General features: G+C 38.5%; 1 protein-coding gene across 2 annotated transcripts in view; it reads right to left on the bottom strand.

Annotated features, from left to right (window-relative positions):
- The window catches only part of CEP135 (centrosomal protein 135), a 67662-nt gene extending 56884 nt beyond the window's left edge, over window positions 1-10778 (bottom strand). For both annotated transcript variants that reach the window (XM_036227917.1, XM_036227916.1), the window contains exons 1-6: window positions 10604-10778; window positions 7754-7911; window positions 6134-6324; window positions 5271-5438; window positions 2955-3096; window positions 1039-1123 (exon numbers count right to left, since the gene is read on the bottom strand). In XM_036227917.1, the coding sequence (XP_036083810.1) occupies window positions 1039-1123; window positions 2955-3096; window positions 5271-5438; window positions 6134-6324; window positions 7754-7866 (699 nt within the window). In that variant the 5' untranslated portion in view covers window positions 7867-7911; window positions 10604-10778. The remainder of the gene's footprint in view (window positions 1-1038; window positions 1124-2954; window positions 3097-5270; window positions 5439-6133; window positions 6325-7753; window positions 7912-10603) is intronic.
- Between the last annotated feature and the right edge of the window lie 12641 nt (window positions 10779-23419).

The raw sequence follows: 23419 nt of genomic DNA on the forward strand, positions 1-23419 counted from the left end.
AAAAAAAAGGCAACACAGTGGACTCAGCTGAGATTGATAACCACAATAAATTGGAAGTTTCAATCGCAATGGTCAGACTATTTTCTCCAAATCCTCAGCAACCTCACAGAGATAGCAAAGGTTGGTAGATTATGTTTATAAAGTACTTAGGAAAAATGTGATGAAAGTGTGAATATAAGTTGAAAAATATTCGACTCATGTGTATATCTGATACTTTCATCTGTCCATTAAGGATGTTTTTGGGTGACATTATTATGATGCCTTTTTTCTTTTAACTCCATTTTTATCCAAATAATCTTCAAAATACTTAACAAACGTAAGAGTTATACCAACATGTAAGTTACATCTATATTTGCATGTGCAGATCACATTACTCCAAAAAAAAAAAAAAATACAGAAAATGAAAAAACGTGTTACCCCATTTAAACTTCGGTAAGTATACTAAGGAAAAAAGCCTGTAATTACCCAAATCAGAACTTAGTTATGAAACCAACATAAAGTAAGAAATAACAAAGATTGTATGGTTATGATCTAACTATAACTATTAACTCCCCTGCTTCTTCAGAAAACTGTTTTATTAAATACTTAGTACTTGTAGAGAAAACACAAAAAATATGGCAACACAGAAGAGTAACATTCAAATAAATTTATGTTCAAAATGACAAAATCTGTAAGAGTAAAAAGATTAATAAATACACCATGATAAAGCAAAGCACACTTAATAAAATACTTCCCGAGATGGAAATAGTAATATGGTTAAAAATTACATATGGGGAAATAGATGATTCACCTAAAAGAAAAACAAAATAACAAGACAAAAAACTACTATTTACCACAATGCATAATGAAGGGAATGGAGTAGAATTGCTCTAAAGCCATCTAAGCCATTCAGCTATTCACTCTATTAATAAATTGATGAAAAAGATAAAAGCTATATAAATACTCAGTATCAGTAATATCAAATATAACTGAATTCTATTTATAATCACAGCATACACCCAACTGAAATCCTACTATGCAAATAAATAAAAATCCTACCTGCTTGTTATAATCTCTCAGTTCACTTTCCATCACTGATAATTTTTCTTGTAACTGGTGGACCTCCTGTTGAAGTTCTTGAATTCTGAAACACATTCATAACTAATGCCAATATGCTTTTGTTAAAAAATATAAAATAACAAGAAATGAAACTAGACACACTCCTTTATAAATTCTTTACTTTGTTTCTCAATGAATTATGAAGTGTTATGCCAAAGGATAAAGTATATCATCTTGTAAGTTTTATAACAGATAAAATTGAGTGATAAATAATTTAAAACTAAGAAACATCATACAATAAAACACCTACTACTGCATTTTGATCCTTAGGACAACTCTTTGAAATGATGCTAATTCTCAGGTTCAGAAATTGAGGTACAGTCTAAAACTCACAACATTATTAAGTGATGGAAAGGCCTTAAATGTGTTTTCTGATCCTAACTAACCCTGTATTTTCTTTAAAAAAAAAACTGTATTTTCTATAATCCTTGAGAAAAGAAAAATATTGAGAAATACTAAAAATGTCCAAGTAGCTAAAAATGCAACTCCTTTCTTGAACTTGTTAATTGTAACAGAATCAAAATTTGTCCAAATTACCTCAATTCTGCAATTGCCCAAATGTATGTATATGACATCCCACCTTGCCAAGCATTATATACGTATGACACAACCACTTACATACTGGAAAGATAAGGCCTGAAACCAGGTCTTCTTTAAGAGAGATTTTCCATGGGGTAGAATAAGTGAGGCGGACACAGTTCGTCCCTGCGAACACTGGAACCAACATTTTCTACTAGTATACGTTTAGAAGAGTACCTATGCAACTGCACTCATATATATGCAGGAATGGCTGAAAACAAATGTGCATTTGCAAATTAAAACGAACAAGATAACCAAGAAACTAATGCACCTATAATGGTTTGATAGGAAAGAAAAATGATGAGAAAGAGAGAAAATGATTCATATGCAGCCAAAAAACTTCCTTAAATAATATTGACACATTGTCTAAGAAGTCCTAGATTGTAACTGTAACAGAAAAACAAAATATTTCAAGGTTAAGGTCAGATACCTATATAAATATAGACATGTAATACTGTGTGAGAATAACTGAGCTATGAGAGCCTAATTAGTACTTTACTCAAAGTACTTCTTTAAATTGTTATATTGAGATTAATAAAGTGGAAAAACTCCCTCATAGTCTCTGCATCATCTATAAAATGAAAAGTTATCTGCACTGTTTCCATATTTTAAAATGTTTCTCTATCTATGACCATAGAGACTTTCACTAGTGCTCTCTTGCTTCTTCGAACCCCTTTACATTATTTTAATGGCGTTCTGTGTATTTCTCTTGTCTCATTTCACTACTGGATTGTAAGCTTCTCAAAAGCAGCTATACCATCTTTTTTATCTTTACATTCCCAGAACACTGATATCATGCCTTTCCTAGAAAGCTTAATGAAGTTTTAATTAAAACAGAATTATATGATTCCAATTAAGCAAACATATAGAATTAGAGAATCGTGAAACAAGAATTTCAAAGCCAGTTAGTTACAAATCTATCCATTGGCATTTCACATAAATATGAATAAAGTCCTGTAAAAGATAACTTTACTTAGGAGATGAAACTAAATGTCAAAGCAACTCTACTGAAATAGGTTCTAGTTGGCACTGAATTGTTTCAAAGCAAATATGGGCAGAAATATCAGGTATATGATCTCTCTGAAATCAAAGTTTCAAAACAAATAAAAACATTCTATATTCGGAATACATTCAGAAAGTATTTACTGAGTGCTTATGCCAAGTTCTGTGCTAGGCACTAGAGATACAACAGTTACTACAAAAACCCTATTGTCAAGAAATATTCAGTTAATCAAGTGATCAATTAACTAAAGCCAGCAAAAAATTATTTAATGTACCTGTTATCAGCCACTTGTAGGAGGTCTGCAATATAAGGGTCATCTGGCTGAGGAACTGGATACGAACTGACTTCAGAGGGAGGGGCTGGTTCATCAATTTGCATACGCTGGCGCCTAAAGGCAATACTTCTTTTCCTGCCACCTGAAAAAAAAGGAATTTTTAAAAATTTTTAAAAGGGAATTTTAAAAAATTAATAAGAAACAAACTACTATTTTAGAATTAAATATTCCAGAAAGTTAGCCTTTTTGTTATAAAGTCTGTCTCTAGCTCATGTTCCATATTGATAAAATATTTTCTCCCTCATTTATACCCACCTTGACCTTAAACTAAACAATGTCTTCCTGAAAATCTCAGCAAGACACGGTTATAAAACAAGTTTTATTCTGCATGCTTGGCATGTATGCCCAGATTTAATCTGTTCCTCTACTAGATAAAGACAAGCCTTTGGCAAGATTAAAAGCTGAGTGTGAGTTGTGGTGGTATTCACTATTATGAACTCAAAAAGTCACCATAAGCAGCAAACTGTCAAATGAGGAGCTTAAAGGCAGTGAGAACTAAAATACTGTTAATTAAGCAATGCCAAAAGAGCAGGTAACTGAAATTTTAGGTAGTAAAATTAGTATACAATGAAGTATCATCTGTAATATAAAATCATGCTATAACCGGAATTAGTGGGTAATGATTTCTTAATTATCCTTAAAACTAGCCGAAGTAATTTCTTTTTTTATGAATAAATATACCCTGTTTTGGTCCAAACCCCATGGGTAATTTACCTTTTCTAGCATCTAACCAAGATTAGACATGTACTTAAAAACTCATGAAGAAAAAAATAACCCACAACTTTGTCTTCATTAGAATCCTAATAAATTTTGCATACTCTTATCTCTCATTTTGAGGATGAAATAAGCAAATAAAAAGTATTTAAATTGCCTGCCTGTAGTTATACACCTAGACAAGACGAACCATTTTCTTCTTCCCTTATCTACAGGTTTTCTACCTTGGTTGTATCTCAGTTTCTTTCAAAGACCCTCTTCTTCCATTAGTCTCTTAAATGCCAACTTACCTAGGGTCTGTCTCTGGTATTCCTCTCTTACCAGACTACATCTTACTAGATAATTCCTACCATGTCTATAGCTTCAATTGCCATGATACCCCAATGACTCCCAAATCTGCATCTCCATCAGGGACCATACTTCTGAGAGCAGATCTACACATTCGACTACATACCAGAAATCTCAAAGTGAATATCCTGTGGGTATAACACATCTAACACTTCCCAAAGAGGACTCCTGTTCACCTCCTGCATTCTCTCCATTAAGAAATAGTATCATCATCTACCCACTCATTCACTTGTAACAGAAATCTGAGAATTCCTCTACCTCCCATCTATCACATTCAGTCACTAAATTCTAGTGATTACACCTCCTCAATCTCTCTTGAATCTGTCTCATTCTTTTTTAAGGAAGCTTGATTATCCTCTTTTTTCCTCAACCTTCTAGTTATGTCCATGATCTTTCCCACTTTTCCCCATCTTTGCCTCACAGTCCACCTCTCCATCTCATTTCCTCCCTTCTTGGGTTCCACTAATTCTTCCCTTCCCTGGCTTCTCAGTTCCTTAGCTGTCAACTCATGAGTGCCCTCTCCACTCAGCTTCAAGCATACAATAACATGACTGTGTCTGGACTTGGTCACCACTCAGAACTGTGCCAGCTTCTAGATTTTCAACTCTCTTCTGATCATAATCTTAATTCTGACCAAATTATTATTGGTCTTCACCATGCTCTTTAACTCTTCAGTCTCGACACGGTCTCATATCTAGCGCTTTCCTATGTCTCACTTACTTTTATAATCATGGTCCCATGGTTCAGATATCTCAATGATACTGTCACTAGTACTAAACATTCTCCCACCAACCTTATGCCTGGACAACCATCAACTTGGATATGCCCCATTATTCCTTTTCCTGTGCTTGAGAACTAATGAGCATAAAGCTAAAAATAGTAAAATTAAGAAAGTATGTCATTTCCAAATTCAGTATGGAGTATTTTTACAACTAAAATAATAATAATAATAATAGGTAAGAGAATTTAAAATAATGATTAAAGAAATAAAACTCTGGGCATTGAAGTTAGACTTCTTATATCTTAGAAGCTATTATTATATGTTTCTAAGCACGTGTAAAAAATACTACCAGGATATTCAAATACTAAAGTCTAAGCACAAAAATCCAAAGTCTTATTTCAGTCCTATTAATGATTTTAACATCTTTAAAACATCAGATGTGTATAACTGGTTCTGAAAAGGAACAGACTTACCTGGAGTTTGAACAACAGCATGCAAATTCTTTTCTTGAAGTTGTTGAATTCGTTCATTCTTAGCTTTGCTCTCTTTCTCCAAAAGTTTGAGTTTATGAACATATTGGTTATTCAAAAATTTCAGATCAGCTGTTTCACATGCACACCTCTTCAATGTAGTTTTCAACTCTTAAAAGATTCAAAAAGTATTTTATAGGTCAATAAATCAATGAAGTTCTTCCATTTCACAAAATGCAAAAAGTCACATCAGATTGAAAGGCTCTACCTGGTTCTTATGCATGGTTGTTTTGAAAGACTATTATCTTTTCTATCACTCTTAACAAAACTGCAAATAAGTTATTAAGCACAAAAGAAATTATATTTTCTTCTGCTGTGTGAGCCTAAATATAAACCATGGCTTTTGATCCAGTAAATTGGGTATATCAATTCATAAGTTTAGGTTTTAGGCAGGGCTTTCTACTGAACATAAGAATTTATAATAAGATAGCCATATAATTACCCTTTTCCCAGTATTTTTTGAAATCATTCTATTTTACCTTTTAGCTCAAAGATGGAGTATTAAAGAATCAGAATGATACAGAGCTTTTGACAAGATCGTTTCCTCAGTTTCAGCATTTAATCTTTTCTATAGCAATTATAAAGCTAAATATGGAATCCAGATATAGTGGAGACAAATACAGATGTGAAAAATAAAAATTTATTTTACTTCTTAGGAACTCTTCAACATATCCTACAGAATTTCATGAGCTGTAGCAAGTAGAATCTTTCACTTTCTAATCAATTGTTTAAAATTACATTAGCCTTTGCTACATATAAAACAAAAAGGGCAAAAATATTGTATTTTTAAAATCACAAAATTTTACCTTTAATATGTTGGGCTGATTGTTCCCTCAGTTTCATTAATTCCAGGTATAATTCATTATTTTCCTTGCTCAATCTTGCATTTTCAAGTTTATAAGGTTCCAAAACAAAATCAAAATTGGCACTTTCTTTTTCAGCTTTCACAGAAGATAATTTTGATTTCCGAAGACTTTCTGTTGTATGAACTAGGTCACTAAAATGAAAGAAGAGAAAATGTAAATACAAGGAAATACTCTTTTAACTTAAAAAAACTTTTTTCCTGTAACTCTCTAATAACTTAAAATATATTTCTAAATAAGCTTAAATGGGTAAATGCTAAATGAGCCGAAATCTAAAAACAAATAAAAACACTAAGTCAAGATACTAGGAATATTACAAAATTTCTCAAAACAAGGATTAAAAATTAGGAAATAATTTTTCATAAGTATTATTTGAATCTCCCCTCTGGCTCATCCTCCACATCCAATTAGGTGATCCTGGAATCTGCAAAACCTATTTGTTCATTCGGCAAATATTTATTGAGTACCTGCTATATGCTAAGTGCCAGGTATACGATAAAGAAGAATCAGTTCCTTACCTCTAAGAACATAGACTAGTAGAACATTTACTCCAACAATATTTATTGAGCAGGAAATACAATAAAGAAACCACTGTCCATGGAGCTTATAATCTATTGAGAGTTTGTCAAAAAGTTAAAATACTATCAGATAAACTCAACAAAATAAATTTCAGTGCCAAGTATGTGTTCAGCCTGTCATAGGTATAGCAGTGATAAAGTCAGTCTCTAGTCTCATGGCGTTTGATTCTAAAGAGAAGCAAAAGTTTCTGTTCATGAAAGCAGTTAGGGTAGAATGAAACAGCCATGACAGAGTCTTGCAGGCCATATAGCTGACCAAGCACAAGGGCAAGGGAGGAGGGAGAGAAGAAAGAAACTTTGCAGGCAGATATTACAGCATATGAAGAGACCTAGGGTAAGAGTGTACATATGTTTAGCAAGTTTCAAGTCCTTCTCTACATGGGAGATGAATCTGCAGGGACTAGATCAGGAAGGGTTTTTAAGGCCATACTAAAAACCACAAAATATCTTTCATCCATTCTCTCTTTTCCATCATCTCTTATATTCCCACTGCAAAAGCTCAATAAGCAATTTCCCTGCTCCAGTCTCAAATCGCAGTAATAGAACTTGTGGGGAAAAAAAAAAAAAAACAAAATCACAAATAATCTTTCAGTTAAAGTAACATGTAACAGCTAAAAAATGACCAATTACCACATATTAGAAAACTGTTATTAATAGTAATTAAAGACTAGTAAATAAGGCAGACATAGAACTCCTAACTATAACAGAAAACCACATAAAACACTATAATTCTACTCACAGAGACTACTTTCCGAAATGTTTATTCTGAAAGTATAGTGTGAATGGTGACTCCTAGAGTTTTGCAATGTGGAAGCCCTGAATTGATGACAGGGGACCAGAATCTAGGATGAATAGATGAGCTTCAGATAATTTAAGAACTTTTCAAAAACTTACCTATTTCTTTACTAAAGCAAAAAGTCCAACCAGAAACTAGATAAGTGGGATTAAGGATCACACAGGTTTAGAACTCTATTTTCATCTTTACCTGAAAAGTTTTTCTACCAAAGGTAAACATTCCACTGTCAAAGTCTGGCGGTATCCCAACTGATCCAATCTTTTTCTAATATTAATATATTTTCTTTCTGCAGCTGTAGTCATTTTGTCTTCCAAAACTAGTTTTATTCACTTCCAAAAATTAAAGTCCTAAAAGAAAAGAGTGAAACATCATTCTATTAGTATAGCTATTATTATTGTTTTATGATAAAAAGAAGAATCTTTTAGTAGGAAGCAATTATTTTTTTCTCTTTAGGCAGATTTAGATCGTTTTAAATTGAATGCTTTATGATATTCATATCGCTGCATTAAAATAAGTAGCTCTGCATAAACTTACATGTGAAAGTTAAAACAATAAGGCTTCTTGAAAAAAACAAAGTAGAATATTTTCCTGAGGTAGGCAGAGAATCTGTACAGACGCCTCTTTTAAAAGCAATAAATAGAAAAACTTGATAAATTAGGTTTCATCAAATTAAAAAATATCTGCTCATCAAAATATTCCATTAAGAAACAAAAAGGCAAATATGAGTGGGAGAAAATATTCACAATATCTAACAAAGGATTTGTACATGGGATATATAAATTAACTCTTACAATTCAATTCTTACTAAAAACAACTCAGTAAGAAAATGGGCTAAAGCCCTGAACAGGCACCTTACAAAAGATATCTTAATGGGAAAGAATCATATGAAAGGGTGCTTAACACCGTCAGGCATCAGGGAAATAAAATTTAAAGCCACAATGAGGTACAATTTCACACATACTAAAATGGCAAAAATTAAAAGTACAATACCAAATGTCAAAGATTTGGAGCAACTGGAATCTTTACACTACTGACTAGAGTGTAAAAGCACTGTGGAAAATGTCTTGGCAATTTTTTATAAAGTTAAACACACTCTGCCCTATAACTCTGTAATTCTATTCCAAGGTGAAATTAAAATATCCACTGAGAGGCTCTACAAGACTATTCATAGCAGGAGAAACAACCTACATATCTGTCAACAGCAGGATAAGCTATGATATATTTACACAATGTAATAATACTCAGGAATACTACAGATACATGTCAACCACACTGATGAATTTGAGTAACATTATTTGAGCAACAGAAGCCAGCACATATACGATTCCCTTTATGTAAAATTCAAGAACAGGCAAAATTAAACTATGTGGGCAGAAATTAAAACAGCAGTCACCTGTGGCTGGTGGGTGGTTATTGACTGGAAGGTTTAAGAGGGAACTTTCTGGGGTGATGAAAATATAACCTTGATTGGGGTAGTGATTACCCAGTGTATACATATCAATGCTTTTCGAATAGTACACTTAAGATCTGTGTGTTTCACCATGTAAATTTTACTTCAATCATAAAAAATACACAAACACCTAAGTATCTCTGGTACATGTTTTTATCTCTGTCTTTTAAAATACAGGCAAATATAGTCCTAGTACTTTAAACCAAATGAAACATCTCTATTATTTTATTTGACATCTCTATCGTTCTTCACAATTTATAAACCGTGAACACATGTGAATACATGCAAAACTTGATCCTCACAACTATCCTGTCAGGAAGATGAGGACAAGGAAACCCTCCCTATTCCAAGATCAAAGGTTGCCTCAGTAGAGTAACTTTCTCAAACCGCAGGGTCACAAAGTATTTGAGTAGTCAGGTCTTCTGAGTCGTGATCCAGCACTCTGGTTTGGTTTCCGTACCATGCCGCCTCAATTTACCAATCACTTCTAAGTTAGTACCTCTCCTTAATTATTCCTTTCTACAGATCTTTTCCCCCAATACTCTCCCTAACCTTTTATTCGAGTGGCGGCGCCCCTTTAGACTTTCTCTGTTCCTTCCACAGAGGAACCTGGCTGATGCGGGGTGTATTAGAGAAACTTCTGGAGACATCAGAAATACACCTGTGCAACTAAGTACTAACAAGCCTTCACCATGCAAACATTTCCCCCTCTTTGTCTGGTACCAACTTAGGTGACCCAGAAATAATACTTCCTCACATACTGCAGCGGGAGGCGGGAGAGGAGGGATGATTATGAATCAAATAAGCATCATGACACAGGACAGGTGCAAAAGATTAAAATCCTCCCAAGGACAAAAAACTTGTAATTAGGCTTTCCCACCCATAGGACTACTGTCTCCCCACCCACACACACACGCACAAGCCACACCTCCATTACTCAAAACTGTGGCTAAAACAACATAAAAAGTTAGGTTTCGAGGTCCCCCACGCATGGTGTTTAGAACTACCTACCTATTAAGTCTGAAAGATTAACGTCTGAAAGCCAGTATATTTTATTTTACTAAAGTATCGGTGTGTATGTATGCACATGGGCTAAAAACTAAAACTAAAAACCACTTCGAATGAAGTGGTCTCGAGGTCCTTCCCTAAAGACTGGAAGGGAGAGGATGCTTTCAAAGGTGCGGGACAAAGGTTAAGAAATGGCTGTTGTCCCAACTTTGGGGGCATTTCTGTATTTACAAAGAGCACGTATGAGTCTAATACCGAGAGGGCATTTTAACGTTTAAATCAACCCATCAGAAAGCAGCTGGCCAGTCTGCACGGACCGCACAGACGCCCGTGGCGAGCCGGGCAGGGGGCAATCAGGCAGCTCCAGCAGGCCGACCTCCCGCCCGCAGCTTCCCGGGCGGGTGTCGAGGGGAAGGGGCGTAGGAAGCGGAGCCGGCGGAGTCTCCGCGCCCCGCCCGGCCCCACTTCCTCCCGCGGTCGCGCGGCCGCCCTCCCGGCAGTGCCCGGGCCGAGCCGCGGGGACCGCCCGGGAAGCGAAGGCGCCGCCCCGGCCGGCCCTACGTCCCGGGGGCCGCACTCACCCGCAGCTCCGGCCGCGGCTCCCTCCGCCCGCGGCCGCATCGTCCTCGAGCCTGCCTCCCTCGCTGGTTCCTTTCCCCCAAACACCGGCTCCGGCGCAGGGGCAGTTTGAAAATGGCGCGGACAGATGATCCCAGCTGGCGCGGAGGAGGCGCCGCGGTTGCCCCGGTAACGGGAGCGGTGACCGACTCGCGGAGCGCAGCGGGGACACGCCGGGCGGCGAAGGCGGTACCGGGGCCTCTGAGCCGGAAGCGGAAGAGCCTCGGAGTGCGCGGACGGGGCCCCCAGGTGGCCAGCAAACCCCTGTGGGCTGAGTGCGTTGACATCCGGGCGCTGGGTTAGAATACTGCCCCAGCTCTGGCGCCGGGTGGGGTTATCTTTCACTGGCAAGGTGGAGGCCTGCTCACCAGTAAACTGCAGCTTAAATGTCACACGCTTTTCATTTGCAACTTTCTGGGACAGTCACCCAATACAGTTGTTGCTCCTAAACCCGTGTACCCTTAAGGCTCAATGTAGGTCCTTATCCAGTAACCCCTCACTTAATTTTGCAACTTTGAACAAAGGACGTACAATGAAACCACTTTTATCATAGGCTAATTGACATAAATAAGAGTTAAGTTACTACTACATATTTTTGGTCACAAAACCCACTAAACTTCTAAAGACCCCAAACACTTATATTGAACATTTAAAGAAATGTGAGCTATACATATATTTAAGAAAGATTAATAAAAACAAGATAATTACTTTTCTAACCTCCTTATTCCACTTCGGGTGGCAGGTGGCCATAGTTTATCCAGGCAGCTCAGAGTGCCTGGCAGGAAAAGAACATGGACAGGACACTCTTACCTCGCAGAGCACACTCACACTTACAGAGGCCCTAGTCAACCCAATGTGCGCATCTTTGGGTTGTGGAAGGAAAACGGAGTCCCCAGAGAAAACCCATGCACACGTGGGGAAGAGCAGGCAAACTACATGGACAGTGATCCTAGCCATAATTGATTTTTTCCTCATAAACGTTATAATGAAAGGACCTTTAACAAAAAGATGTTATTTGAGGACCTGCCCATCAAAACATAATTATTTGTTTATATATCTCTCCCTGCTGCCCCAATTGTGAATTCCTTGAGTTAGAGGTTATGTTACTCAGCTGTGTTTCTCTTGCACCTACCACAATAAACATTTGTGAATAGAATTAAATTTAAATAAACTGGTTATAGAGAACTGGCTCACATACAGAAAACACATGGTCAAATCCTAGAATTTTTTTTCTCTACCAAAAACTCGTAGATGATTTTAGTGGAACACAATTGCTTTCTGTTTACTACCTCCCAAACAGGCCTGCCACTCGGAAAATGTACTTACTCTCTATCATGTGACTGCTTTGTACATAGTGAATATTTTGTACGCATTCATGTTTTGCTTGACATCTCTGTTTTGTGGGCCTTTTCTGTTTTCCTGCATGCCTTAATGAGCCGTTTTTTAGAATTTCTAGGAAGCAATGAGTTAAGTTCTGTAGATAGCTTTTGTAGTCTTAAACAGGTACGATTAAACACATTTTTTGCTGAACAACAATTTTTTTTTTGAAAACAAGGAGCCATAAATAAATGTCATAGCAAATAGGCTATGCAACAGCCATTCAGTTTCAATAATTCTTTGGCTTCCTTTTGTCCCAAACACATAGCAATTAGAAATGTAATAATGAGATTATTTCACAGTTCTAGAGGCCAGAAGTCTGAAATTGAGACATCATCAGAAAGCTCCTAGACACAGCTGATATAAATGCATAGACAATCTTTCTTGCAGAGGCTCTTTGGCTTGCTTGCTCAATGCGCAGGTATGAAAAGCAGGGATTTCCTAGGCTCCGAACTTCGAGGCTAATTCTGTTAAGTCCATCAGATCCCTGTCCTCGTTCTCCTTCCTGTATTACTGTAGTTTCCTGTGGCTTCCATTATAAATTATCACAAACTGGGGGGCTTAACATAATAGAAATGTATCCTCTTACTGTTTTGGTGGCTAAAAGTCTGAAAATGAGGAGTCGCCAGGCCACACTCCTTCTAGAGGCTCCAGGGAAAATCCTTCCTTGCCTCTTCCAGCTTCTGGTGGCTATTCGCATTCTTAGGCTCCCTTGACTTGTGACCATATCTTTTCAATCTTTGCCTCCATCTTCACATTGCCCTCTCCCTTGTATCTATCAAATCTTCTGTGTGTGTCTCTTATAAGGACACTTGTCATTAGATTTAGCCCACTAAAATAATCCAGATGATCTCTTCAAGGTCTTTGATTAGATCTCCAAAGATCCTTTTCTCAAGTAAGATAACGTTAGCTAGTTCTGGGGGTTAGGATGTAGACATATTTCTTGGGGGGCTATCATTCAACCTAACACTCTCCCCTAGTTCTTGACATTTTTATTCAGTCTGAGTGAGCAAGAAGACAAAAGACTATATGTCACGTATCCTACAGAGCCTTACACTTGCATAAAGATTTTTCATTTTCGTTTCCTCCCTCCCTCCATTTTTCCCTTTTTCATTTTAGTTAAAAGTCAGGAACTTTCCATCTTTGTCTATTTGTTTAGTTGTGGCTGACTGGTGATGGGAGAGGGATGGGAAAGCTTTTTAGGTAAAAGTGAAAGATATTTAATAAAGTGTATAAGCACAGCCAAATATGAAATAACATCTTATTGGGAGTTCAATTATAAAGGCAGCCTATAAGGCAAATATCAAATGTTATTAAATTCACATTTTTAAACACTAGATCACATTCTGAAGATGAAGTTGGAATTGACAGAGTGAACAGCAGTCTCGCATCTTTCACCTCAATTTCCTTGGAGGCTATAAAGTAAAATAGCGGGCAAAGATGCCAACTTATTCAAATTGTGTTTGTTTTTTATTCTTATTTCTGTTTCTTGACTGAGAGCATTTTGTTGAATTTGTTTCAGCAAATACTTTGTGATGGAACGCCTTTATACATTGCTACAGATTGAATTGTGTCCTCCCTAAAATTCATATGTTGATGTTCTAACCCCCAATACCTCAGAATATGGCCTTATTTGGAAATAGGGTCATTGCAGATAAAAATGGTTAAGATAAAGTTATACTGGAGTAGCCCGGGTCCCTAATCCAACATTCTTATAAAAAGAATGCCATGTAGAGAGAAAGAGACACAAATAGAGGGAAGACACTGTGAAGGCGCAAGGAGAACCCCATTTATAAGGACTGCAAAATATTCCTAGCAAACCACTAGAAGTTAGGAGGACAACATGGAACAGATTACTTCCTCAGAGCCCTCAGAAGGAGCCATCCCTTCTGACACTTTCATCTTGGACTTCTAGCCTACAGAGACTATACTATGAGACAATAAATTCCTATAGTTTGAAGCACCCAATTTGTGGTACTTTGTTACAGCAGTCTTAACAAACTAATGCATATATGTTTAGATGCCAGTTGATGGCACAGAATAAATGTCACAGGAATTCATTTAAAAAAATCCTCTGAGAACAAGAACAACCACTGAAAGTTTTACAGAACAGATGGGGCTTAGAACTGAACTTTGAAACTAGAACCGGGATGCATAAAGAAAAGGGAGAAAGAGATTTGTGGGGAGAAAAGGAGGAAAGGAGATGACGTGATGAGAAAGATATTGATGGGGAAGCATGATTGCTTCAGTAATAACAAAGGCAGCAATATTATGGGGACAGGGATGAGCGGAGTGGCATAGATGACAAGATTGGAAATGAAAAGTGATATCAGATTACTAAAGGACTCAGCAAATGTTAGATTTTAGTGCTTGAATTTTATCCGCTATGTAATGAAGAATTACTGAACATTTTTAAACTGGAAAATCATGCAATGAAATTAGTTTTAGAAAAATTATTTTGGGTGGTAGAAGATGGAATGGTAAATGGTACAGAAAACAATGTTATGTAGGACAAGATTTAGAAGATTATTTTGATGATAAGATAAAGATCTGAGGGAAATGTGAGAAACATTACAAAGGAGAAATGGGTGGGGTGTAGTGATGGGCCAGCCTTTGAGTGAAAGAGTGGAAAGAATCCAGGTAACTGTCAAGGTTTTGAGCTTCCGGGACTAAACAACGTGTTTCTGCACAGACCCTGAGGTAGTATAATCAGAAAGCCATTTCGAGGTATGCTGGAGCAGAGAAGAGACGAGGGGCAAATAATAAATTTAGTTTGTGATTTAAGGGGCTTGCGGTGATCTTACAAAAATGTCCGAGTGCAACATAACAAATAAGATATTTGGTCTTTGTCTCTGGTTCCTAGCACAAAGCTCCTAAGTCCTTGGAATTTCCTCATGATAAGGGTGATAGAAGGGTCTTTTTTTCTAATGAGGCGATTCTCAGCAGACCCCTAGATAGCTTCAGAATGGGAGTTAATCACCAGAAAGATCAAGCCTTGATTAGAAGCTTGTAACTTTCAGCCTAATCCTTCAACCTCCAGACAGGGGGCAGAGATTGAGTTCATCACCAATGGCCAACGATTTAATCAATCATGCCATGTAATTGAACCTCCATTAAAAAAAATAAATAAATGTCAGGATTTGGTGAGCTTCTAGGTTGGTTGATACATTAAGGAGCTGGGAGGGTGGAGCAGCTGGAGAGGGCATGGAGACTCCACACTTGCTCTATGCATCTCTTCCATTGGGCTTGCATCCTTTGTAATAAACAGGTAACAGTAAGTAAGGTGCCTTCCTGAGTTCTGTGAGCCATTCTAGTAAATTATTGTATCTGGGAGAGGGTCATGGGAACCTCTGATTTATAGCCAGTTAGTCAGAGGTCTGGGGCTTGAGACTGGCCTCTGAAGTGGGAGGCAGTCTTGTGATAACCTGTGTCATTTTCACTAACTCTGGGTAATTAGTGTCAGAATTAAATTGAATTCTGGACCAGCCGATATTTAGAGAGTTGAAAAAGTAGTTTTGCAAAAGATACCATGTATTTGATGTCAGGAGGGAAAAAACCTTCTCATTGGGTGTCAGAAATGTTGTGAGTAAAAATAACTCACCAGAACAGCTGGGAGTATGTAGGTAATGTGTAGGAGAAACTTAGAGATAAATTGGCTTCCTTCCTCAGCATTTTCAAAACTTTCTGTATATCTGGATGTTACTTACTCTACTGTAGTTACTGATTATCTTATTTCCCCCCTTTAGACTGTGAGCTCCTTCTAGTACACAAAAGACTAATTGGTGCTCTTAGTACCTAAAATCTAAGCATGGTGTCTGGAACTCAATCAAAGATCAGAAAGTGTTAACTGAATTGAATTGAATTGAATTGAATTGAATTGAATTGAATTGAATTGAATTGAATTGAATTGAATTGAATGGAGCTAAACTAAACTGAATTGAATGAAGTAGGCCTTCTGACACCAAGTCTAATTAATGTAGCAGTTACCTCCCTTCAGTGACTAGCCCAGAGATAGGGCTAAAAATGTCAATATTACTGCCAGTTAATTTAGGTCCTTTTATTTAGGCAGCAGGGACTCAATATCTCTGTTGCCATAGGTGTATTGTTTGGCTGGCAACCTGATTATTACTAGCAGATAAGGGTAATGATTATGATAGTTCCAGTCTGTCTGGAGCCTTGCAGTGGAGCCTCTGTACTGAGGTGGCTACAAAAGGCACTCAAGCTATATAAATGATCAGATGTTATGGGAGCTTTCTTTAGTAGCAGAGACACTAAAAATAATTCTCAAGAAAGGGTTATTTTTAAAAGCACAATGCTGAAGCATCTTGATAATGTAGCAGTCTATTTTGTGTGTCTACAAAGACATCGGAAATTTTCACTTCATACTGTTATTGCAAGGAATACACCTTTTTAAATCACCTTTTGGAGTCAGTAAAAATAGGGATAAGAGTAGGAGCTCTACATGAATGAAAGATTGATAAACACTAATATATTTTAAAAAGCCTTTTACATGTCAAAAATTCTATGATCAAAAGAGAAAGGATAAGGTGAGAAAAACATTCGCAATTATTACCATAGACCTAATATACAAAGAGCTCCCATAAATTCACAATGAAGTGACTATCAAATAATAGAATGTATTAGGAAAATAATTTTTAAATGGACAAAGTTATGAAAATACAATTCATCAAATGGTTCTTTACCATATGAAGAGAGACTCAAACTCACTGAAACTAACATCTCTGTTAGTTTTAATTTAATTTAAGGATAAGTAAGTAGCCAAATGAAAGGTGGAGAAAGACAATAAGTGAAGATATTAAAAACTGATGATAGCCATTGTGTATCGAATGCTTGTTAGGTTATGTTTTAAGTGCTACTTTATAGGTAGGTACTCTTTCCACTAATCACCATAATAACCCTATAAAGTAGGAAGTATTGGCATCCCCATTTTACAGATGGTATGAAGTAATTTATGAGAAGTTACAGGTAAATGATAAAGAGAACCTTGACTTCAACTCTGGAAGTTAAAACAACTCTGAATTAGGCAGACAGCCAAGGAAGGGGACTCAATAGGACAATAACCAATAAAGAGAATATTCACATGATGATCAATTAAACTTTGTGGAGACATAGAGTTGCCACAAAGATCAATTAGACCAACTTCCCACATAAAACACAGACTTCCTGTGCAACCGCTTCAACAGATGGCCACTCCAGCTGCCACCTACTATATGATGACAAGAGTACTTGATATTCGTCAAAGCAGCTCATTGCATTGCTGAAATCTTTGCTAGAAACAATTCTCTTTTTATGAAGCTAAAATCTGCCTGTCCTTGACTGGGAACAATTTGTTCCAAGCAATAGAAAAAAATATGAGTTTTCCCTTATACATGTGATGACCCTTTCAGAAATACCCCAGGTCCTTCAACCTTTGCTCAGAGCCCATCATCTCACTTATCTGGCTACTTTCTTTGGAGTAGAAACACTCTAGTTCCTTAATTTTCTTGTTGAAATTTAAGAAGTGATTGCATCAGAATAAGGCTAAACACTAGGATATATTTATTTTCTTTGAAATATCTGCGTAACACATGCAATGTATATGAACAGCTCATTAGCCTTTTTAGCAACCGAGTCACACATTCTCCAGTGAAGAGGTATATGCGGCTTCTTTCTCTGGCTAAGTTTTTAATATCTATTTTTTATTTATAGTATCCTGCATGCAAATATGAGGTTCCTGAAGCAGATATTAAAGTTATTACTTACATCAGTAACTATCAGTTCTCTTGCCCAACACCATGATATGATAAGATGGTACGATATGTTGACATGATGAGAACCAAAAGTCACCCTACATGTACAAGGTTCTGTGCTGCAGGAGAGGAGCAACCCCACCCCTCACCCCCACACCCAGAAATTAAGAGTCTGGGAGTTTATGTATGAGAGGACAGCTCTCTCCCTTCCCCTCTAGAGAAAGGGAAAGAAACTTACAGCCCAGGTACACTAATTTTCCCAGGGAAAAGAATGGAAAGGTCCTGAGGTCCTACTTAGTGGAATGTAAATAAATATCATGGGAGGAAGACAAGGAAAGCCAGTCCTGGTTTATAGCTCCTGGAATGTCACCTTGGTTCCAGGTTTTGTCTCCCTTTGAAACGTAAAAACATACCTCCAGGGAAGTAAATCTTTCCAGAGTTCTCTCACTATTTGTTCAGTCATAGTCATAATTTAACCCCCAAGTTGAATCAGATTCCAGTAAAATTTGCTCAAAAACTCTTAACTGCAGAAACAGAAAAATACTCACTGTTGACTTGGGCTTGATCCAAATCTTTTCCCTAGGCTCAGACTGTCTCACATGAACTCAATTTCGCTTGTTCTCTCCCTGACACTCCTCCCTCACTCCCTCTCTCCTCCTTCACTTTCTCTCTTGTCGTTGTCTCTGTCTCGTATCTCCCTCTCTCTCCTCCCTCCCTCCCTCTCTCCCTCTCTTTTCCCTTTCTCTCTCTCTCCCTCTTCTCCTGTCTTTCTCCCACTCTCCCTCTTTCCTCCCTCACTTTATTTTCCTCACTTTATCTCCTTCTCTTTTTCTCTCTCCTCCTCTCCTCTCCTCTCCTCTCCTCTCCTCTCCCTCTCCTCGTCCTCCTCCTCTCCCTCTCCCTCTCCTCTCCCTCTCCTTTCCCTCTCCTCGCCTCACCCTCTCCCTCTCCTCTCCCTCTCCTCTCCCTCTCCTCTTCCTCTCCCTCTCCTCGTCTCACCCTCTCCCTCTCCTCTCCCTCTCCTCTCCCTCTCCTCTCCCTCTCCTCTCCCTCTCCTCTCCCTCTCCTCTCCCTCTCCTCTCCCTCTCCTCTCCCTCTCCTCGCCTCTCCTCTCCTCTCCTCTCCTCTCCTCTCCTTTCCTCTCCTCTCCTCCTCTCGTCTCCTTTTTCTCTCCTATCTTCTCTTCTATCACAGGTTGCAGCAACTCAGCCAGAGTATCTGTCAGCATACATTTACCTGCAAGTAGGCCTGGGTAATAATTGGTTAAGTAATAAAAGCATTTTGTGGTCTCACTTGACAAAATAGCTGGCAGTCGCAGGTCCTAATTTGGCTTGCAGTTCAATGGTGCCACCGGGGATCTGACCAATTTTCATCCTTCTACACTTTCTCCTCAGTGGGGGCGGGGGGGTGGGGGGTTGTCCTAGAACCTTTTGCCCCATGGTCATAGGATGGCTGTCACAACTCTAAGAAACAAGTCTGCATGCAGTAACATCCAAAGTAAGAAATTAAGGCAGGGAACAAAATTGCATGACCAAAAAAAACAAAAAAAAAGGGGTTTACCTCATAGGCTTCTTTTTCATCAGGGAAAAAAATGTCTCCCAGAATCCCTTAGAATTCTTTTTAATGGCCAGAACTGGTTTCCATGGCCACCTCTAGACCAGTCACTGGCCAAAAAAGGCCTGAATCAGCTATGATTTATTTCCAAACCAAATTTGGGCTCAATTAACAAGCATAAACATTAAAATTGATCCAAGAATTTTTGGAGAGCTTCTCCCTTCACCTTAAATCAAAAGGTTTAAAGAGCCTGCCTAATGTGTATCCCTTAAGCAAAGGAGAGGACCCTGTCGACGGGAGTTATATCTTAGAATTTGTTTGTTATATCCTTTCCACAACCAGTTATGAGCCTCATGTGAGAGAAGATCTTGGTTCCTGTACCAGATCCTGTGGTTGAGTCCGGTGGCATCTACTCCAGGCTCCTGATGTGCCTTCCTGTGGAAGAGGCTGGAGAGCTAAGCATTGTTTCATGGATTCATGAAGGTCCACTGTCATTCGCTCTCATGTGAGACTCTCATTAAGAATTGAGTGAAGGAGAGAGAGGGGCAGGATGTCAAGCATCCTTTGGCGGGTGGATAGCGGCAGCAGTAACATAGAGAACATTCTGTAGCATTAGTGGAAGCTCTGACTACAGAGGAGCTATGACCCTGGGAGCAGGACCTGTTTCTAGAAGCCTTGCCTAGAGCCTGTTCTTCTAGCCCTTCCGAACAATTTTGTAAGCCTCCTACAACCTGCTTGTCAGTTCCTTTTTATTTAAACCTGCAACTAAACCCTAACAGAAAAGGGTCCTATCTAGGAAGGTCTCCAGGGAAGACAAGGAGTCTTCTGCAGAGAAGCTGGAGATCATGCTAGCTGCAGGGGTGAAGGAAGCAGTGAAGATCCCTGGAAACAGTGATGCATTTACTCTTGGCGAGTGAGTTGCAGATGAGAGACCCTCAGGGAAGGGAGGACTGGTTCCAAAGCACCCACAACTAAAAAGAGAGTCAAGTTTAAACATTCGGCGGGGCCAGAGAGCAGGTGCTGGTTCACAGCAACACTGTTCAAGTCAGAACTTTCCTGCCCCTTTCCCTCCTTTCCCTCCATTAGCAATTTGGTTAGAGGAGGAACTGAAGTTGGGAATAGGGAAAAAGGAAAGCAGTGACCACTTCCCTTTTCCTCTGCATGCGGCAGGCCTAAGCTAGGGAACATGAGAGCTTTAACCATTAAGCCACATGTAAAGTTTTGGTTGTGACAATGAATTAGACATTTTAATTACTGACCAAGGACTGACTTATTCTACTCACAGAGACCAAAAATGTCATGGGTCTGCCTGAGTTGTCATCCAGGAGCAAAGAGAAGAACTGGATGTGAGGAAATAAAATTTGTGTTTTGAGCCATTCTGAGTAAACCACACTTACTATCTAATTCTTGAAGATTTTTGTCCTCTTTTTTTCACCCTCAAAGTGGGGGAAGAGCATCTACAAGAGGAAGATTCTGATGGACAGAACCTGCTTCACCTCATTCTTCCTAACTCACCAAAATTGGATGATAACAAATGGAACTTTCAGGAATATCCTCTACAGAGACTTAAAAGCTCAAAGAGATGGGGCAGGTGTATAAAAATGTTCAAGAAGAGTAGGAGAAATCAATGGATGCCAAATTTGTAATGGGATATTATGAGAAGATGGTGATATTTTGATAAATATCCTTAATTTTCTAGTCGACAAAATGCAAAGTCAGAATCAACCATGCTCCCTCACCTCACCCCTCTGCGAAGGTGAGCAGGTTGCACTGAGAGGACAGAATCCTGGGCTGGGTGCTCCATGGGTCTGATCCAATACAGCAATTACTTCTGTGTAGAGCTCTCATCGCACCCTAGGCTTCTTTTCATAGCATTTAATTTTCTGTATTGTAATTGATTTTTAAATTTATTTAGCAGCATTGTGAATTTAACTCACACCAAATCCCAGAAGTATGGAGAAATTATAGTTCCTTCGTTAACTCATCCAGCCTTCTCTTTCAGTCCCCACCTGCTGGTAAGGAGTGAAAATAATTAACATTTAAATCCTTCCTGGTTTAAACTTCATCTGATCCAATAATTTCAACAGTCCCTTTAGGCGATGTTAATCTGTCTAGGAAAATAAAAGCTTAGTCTGTCAGATATCTTATTTTTTCAGCTCTCTGATGTTGACTGGGAATATGTAGGGAGGTGTGGGGTTGTCTGACCATGTGACCTAGGGGAAGACTGTCATCCTTCTGTGAGAACCTCTTCTACTCTTGTCTACCTGATTGTTCTCAGCATTGCTGGCATTGCAGTCGAAGCCCGTGGCTGCTATGATGCATGAATCTCTCTCTCTCTCTCTCTCTCTCTCTCTCTCTCTCTCTCTCTCTCTCTCCCCCTCCCTCCCCCCCCCCGCCCCGCCTCCCCCCCCCACCCTCCACACACACAAACACACATTCCCTCTCTGATGGCTCTCTCTGACTTAGTTTGCCTCCCTTGGGCTCCTCCCAGCATTACATACTCCTCTCACTTCTGGTCGTGACTCTCATTTCCTTCTGGCCCATCTTGCAGTCCCTCACCCACCTAACCAGCACTGTGGATTCTCAGCCAGATTCTCAGCCAGTCTTGGTTATAAAGGGCCTCATGAAGTAAGTATAGGTGACTCTAAAGTTAAACCTCATGACTTCCCTTCATCTGAGCATGCTGGCCCCACTAGGGTTGAGATGAGGCAGCCTGCAATGAGTTCTCTTCTTAAGAACCTCAAATGCGGAGTTGGGAAGAAGAAACGCTTTCTGCCCTTGGTATCTCCCTCTGTCACCTGATACACAGTCAAGACATGTCAGACTAACCCCCTTCTCTCTTGCTCTCTCCTTCCCACAATCCTGGGGAGGGGGCGTGGGGAGGAGAAATAGCTTCTCTTCCTGTTTCCTGGGTAATACACCTTCCTTCCACCACAGTGCAGTTAGACCGCCTTTGTGGGTATCTTCAGCCTAGGAGAGAACTCTCTGAACCAGATCATCCAGGCTTGGTTTCTAATGGGTGGGAGATGGAAGCAAATAAAAGAATTTAGAAAATCCCCTCCCGATTCAATAGCCTGGTATTTGAGGCTATTTGGCTGCACAATCTTATTTTTAAGGTCAGAAACTGAATGTTAATTCTCTCTCTCTCTTTCTGTTACAAGTAAATTGCTTAGAACAGTGCCTGGCACCCAGTAAACAATCAACGTTCTCTTTCTGCCACAACCTCTTAATCTTTCTCTGAGACTGGTTGGTGTCTTGGGCCAACTAGGTAAAATATGTGCTAAGAAAAGCAAAAGAGAAAAATTATATTAATAATTTCTAATATATTAACCTTATTAACATTTACATTTTACCATATTTCAAAATTATCAACTAGTAAATGCTTGTAGAGGAATTCAAACAATATAGAATGATCAAGATTACTAAGCGAAAGTCTCATTTAACTTCTAATATTTTCCCTGTCCTGGTCCCCATTCTACTCTTTTGCCTAAGATAATAATGACCATGAGCATTTTATGGTTGGATTTCCTTACTTATTCATCTCCCACATAACATTATGAGCTTTTTGAGATGGTTTCTGTAGTCCCACAGGCCATCGGTGAATGTTTGATGACTGAATAAATGATTGAATAATGAATAATCAAATAATACAGAACAAATAAAATAACTTTAAGAAAAAAATTACTGTAATATAAGCTTATTAAGATTGTTACTTAGTTTTGAGTTTTCTTGATAGGATTACATCTGGTTAAAATAGAGCGGAGATTAAATTATGAGGCCTCATTTTCCTAGGCTCTGGAGATAGAGAGGTGAATCAGAGGCAGGAGCCATGCTCTCAAAGAGCTTATCTTCTAGTGGCAAGTGTAGGTGGGAGACGGAAAATAAATGAGTAAAAAAATAAGTAAATAATTTAATTCCAGATTATTATAGGTGATATGAAGAAATGAGATGGGGTAAGGTGAGAGCATAATGGGAGGCAGGAAGCTACTTTACACTGGGTAATCAGGAGAGACCTCTCTGAGGAGTAGCATATGAGCTAAGACTTGAATGACAAGGAAGCAGATCTAGGGGCAGAATATTTCAGGGAAAAGAAATGAA

The sequence above is a fragment of the Rousettus aegyptiacus genome, unplaced genomic scaffold (assembly GCF_014176215.1).
Source record: "Rousettus aegyptiacus isolate mRouAeg1 unplaced genomic scaffold, mRouAeg1.p scaffold_m13_p_10, whole genome shotgun sequence".
NCBI lineage: Eukaryota > Metazoa > Chordata > Mammalia > Chiroptera > Pteropodidae > Rousettus > Rousettus aegyptiacus.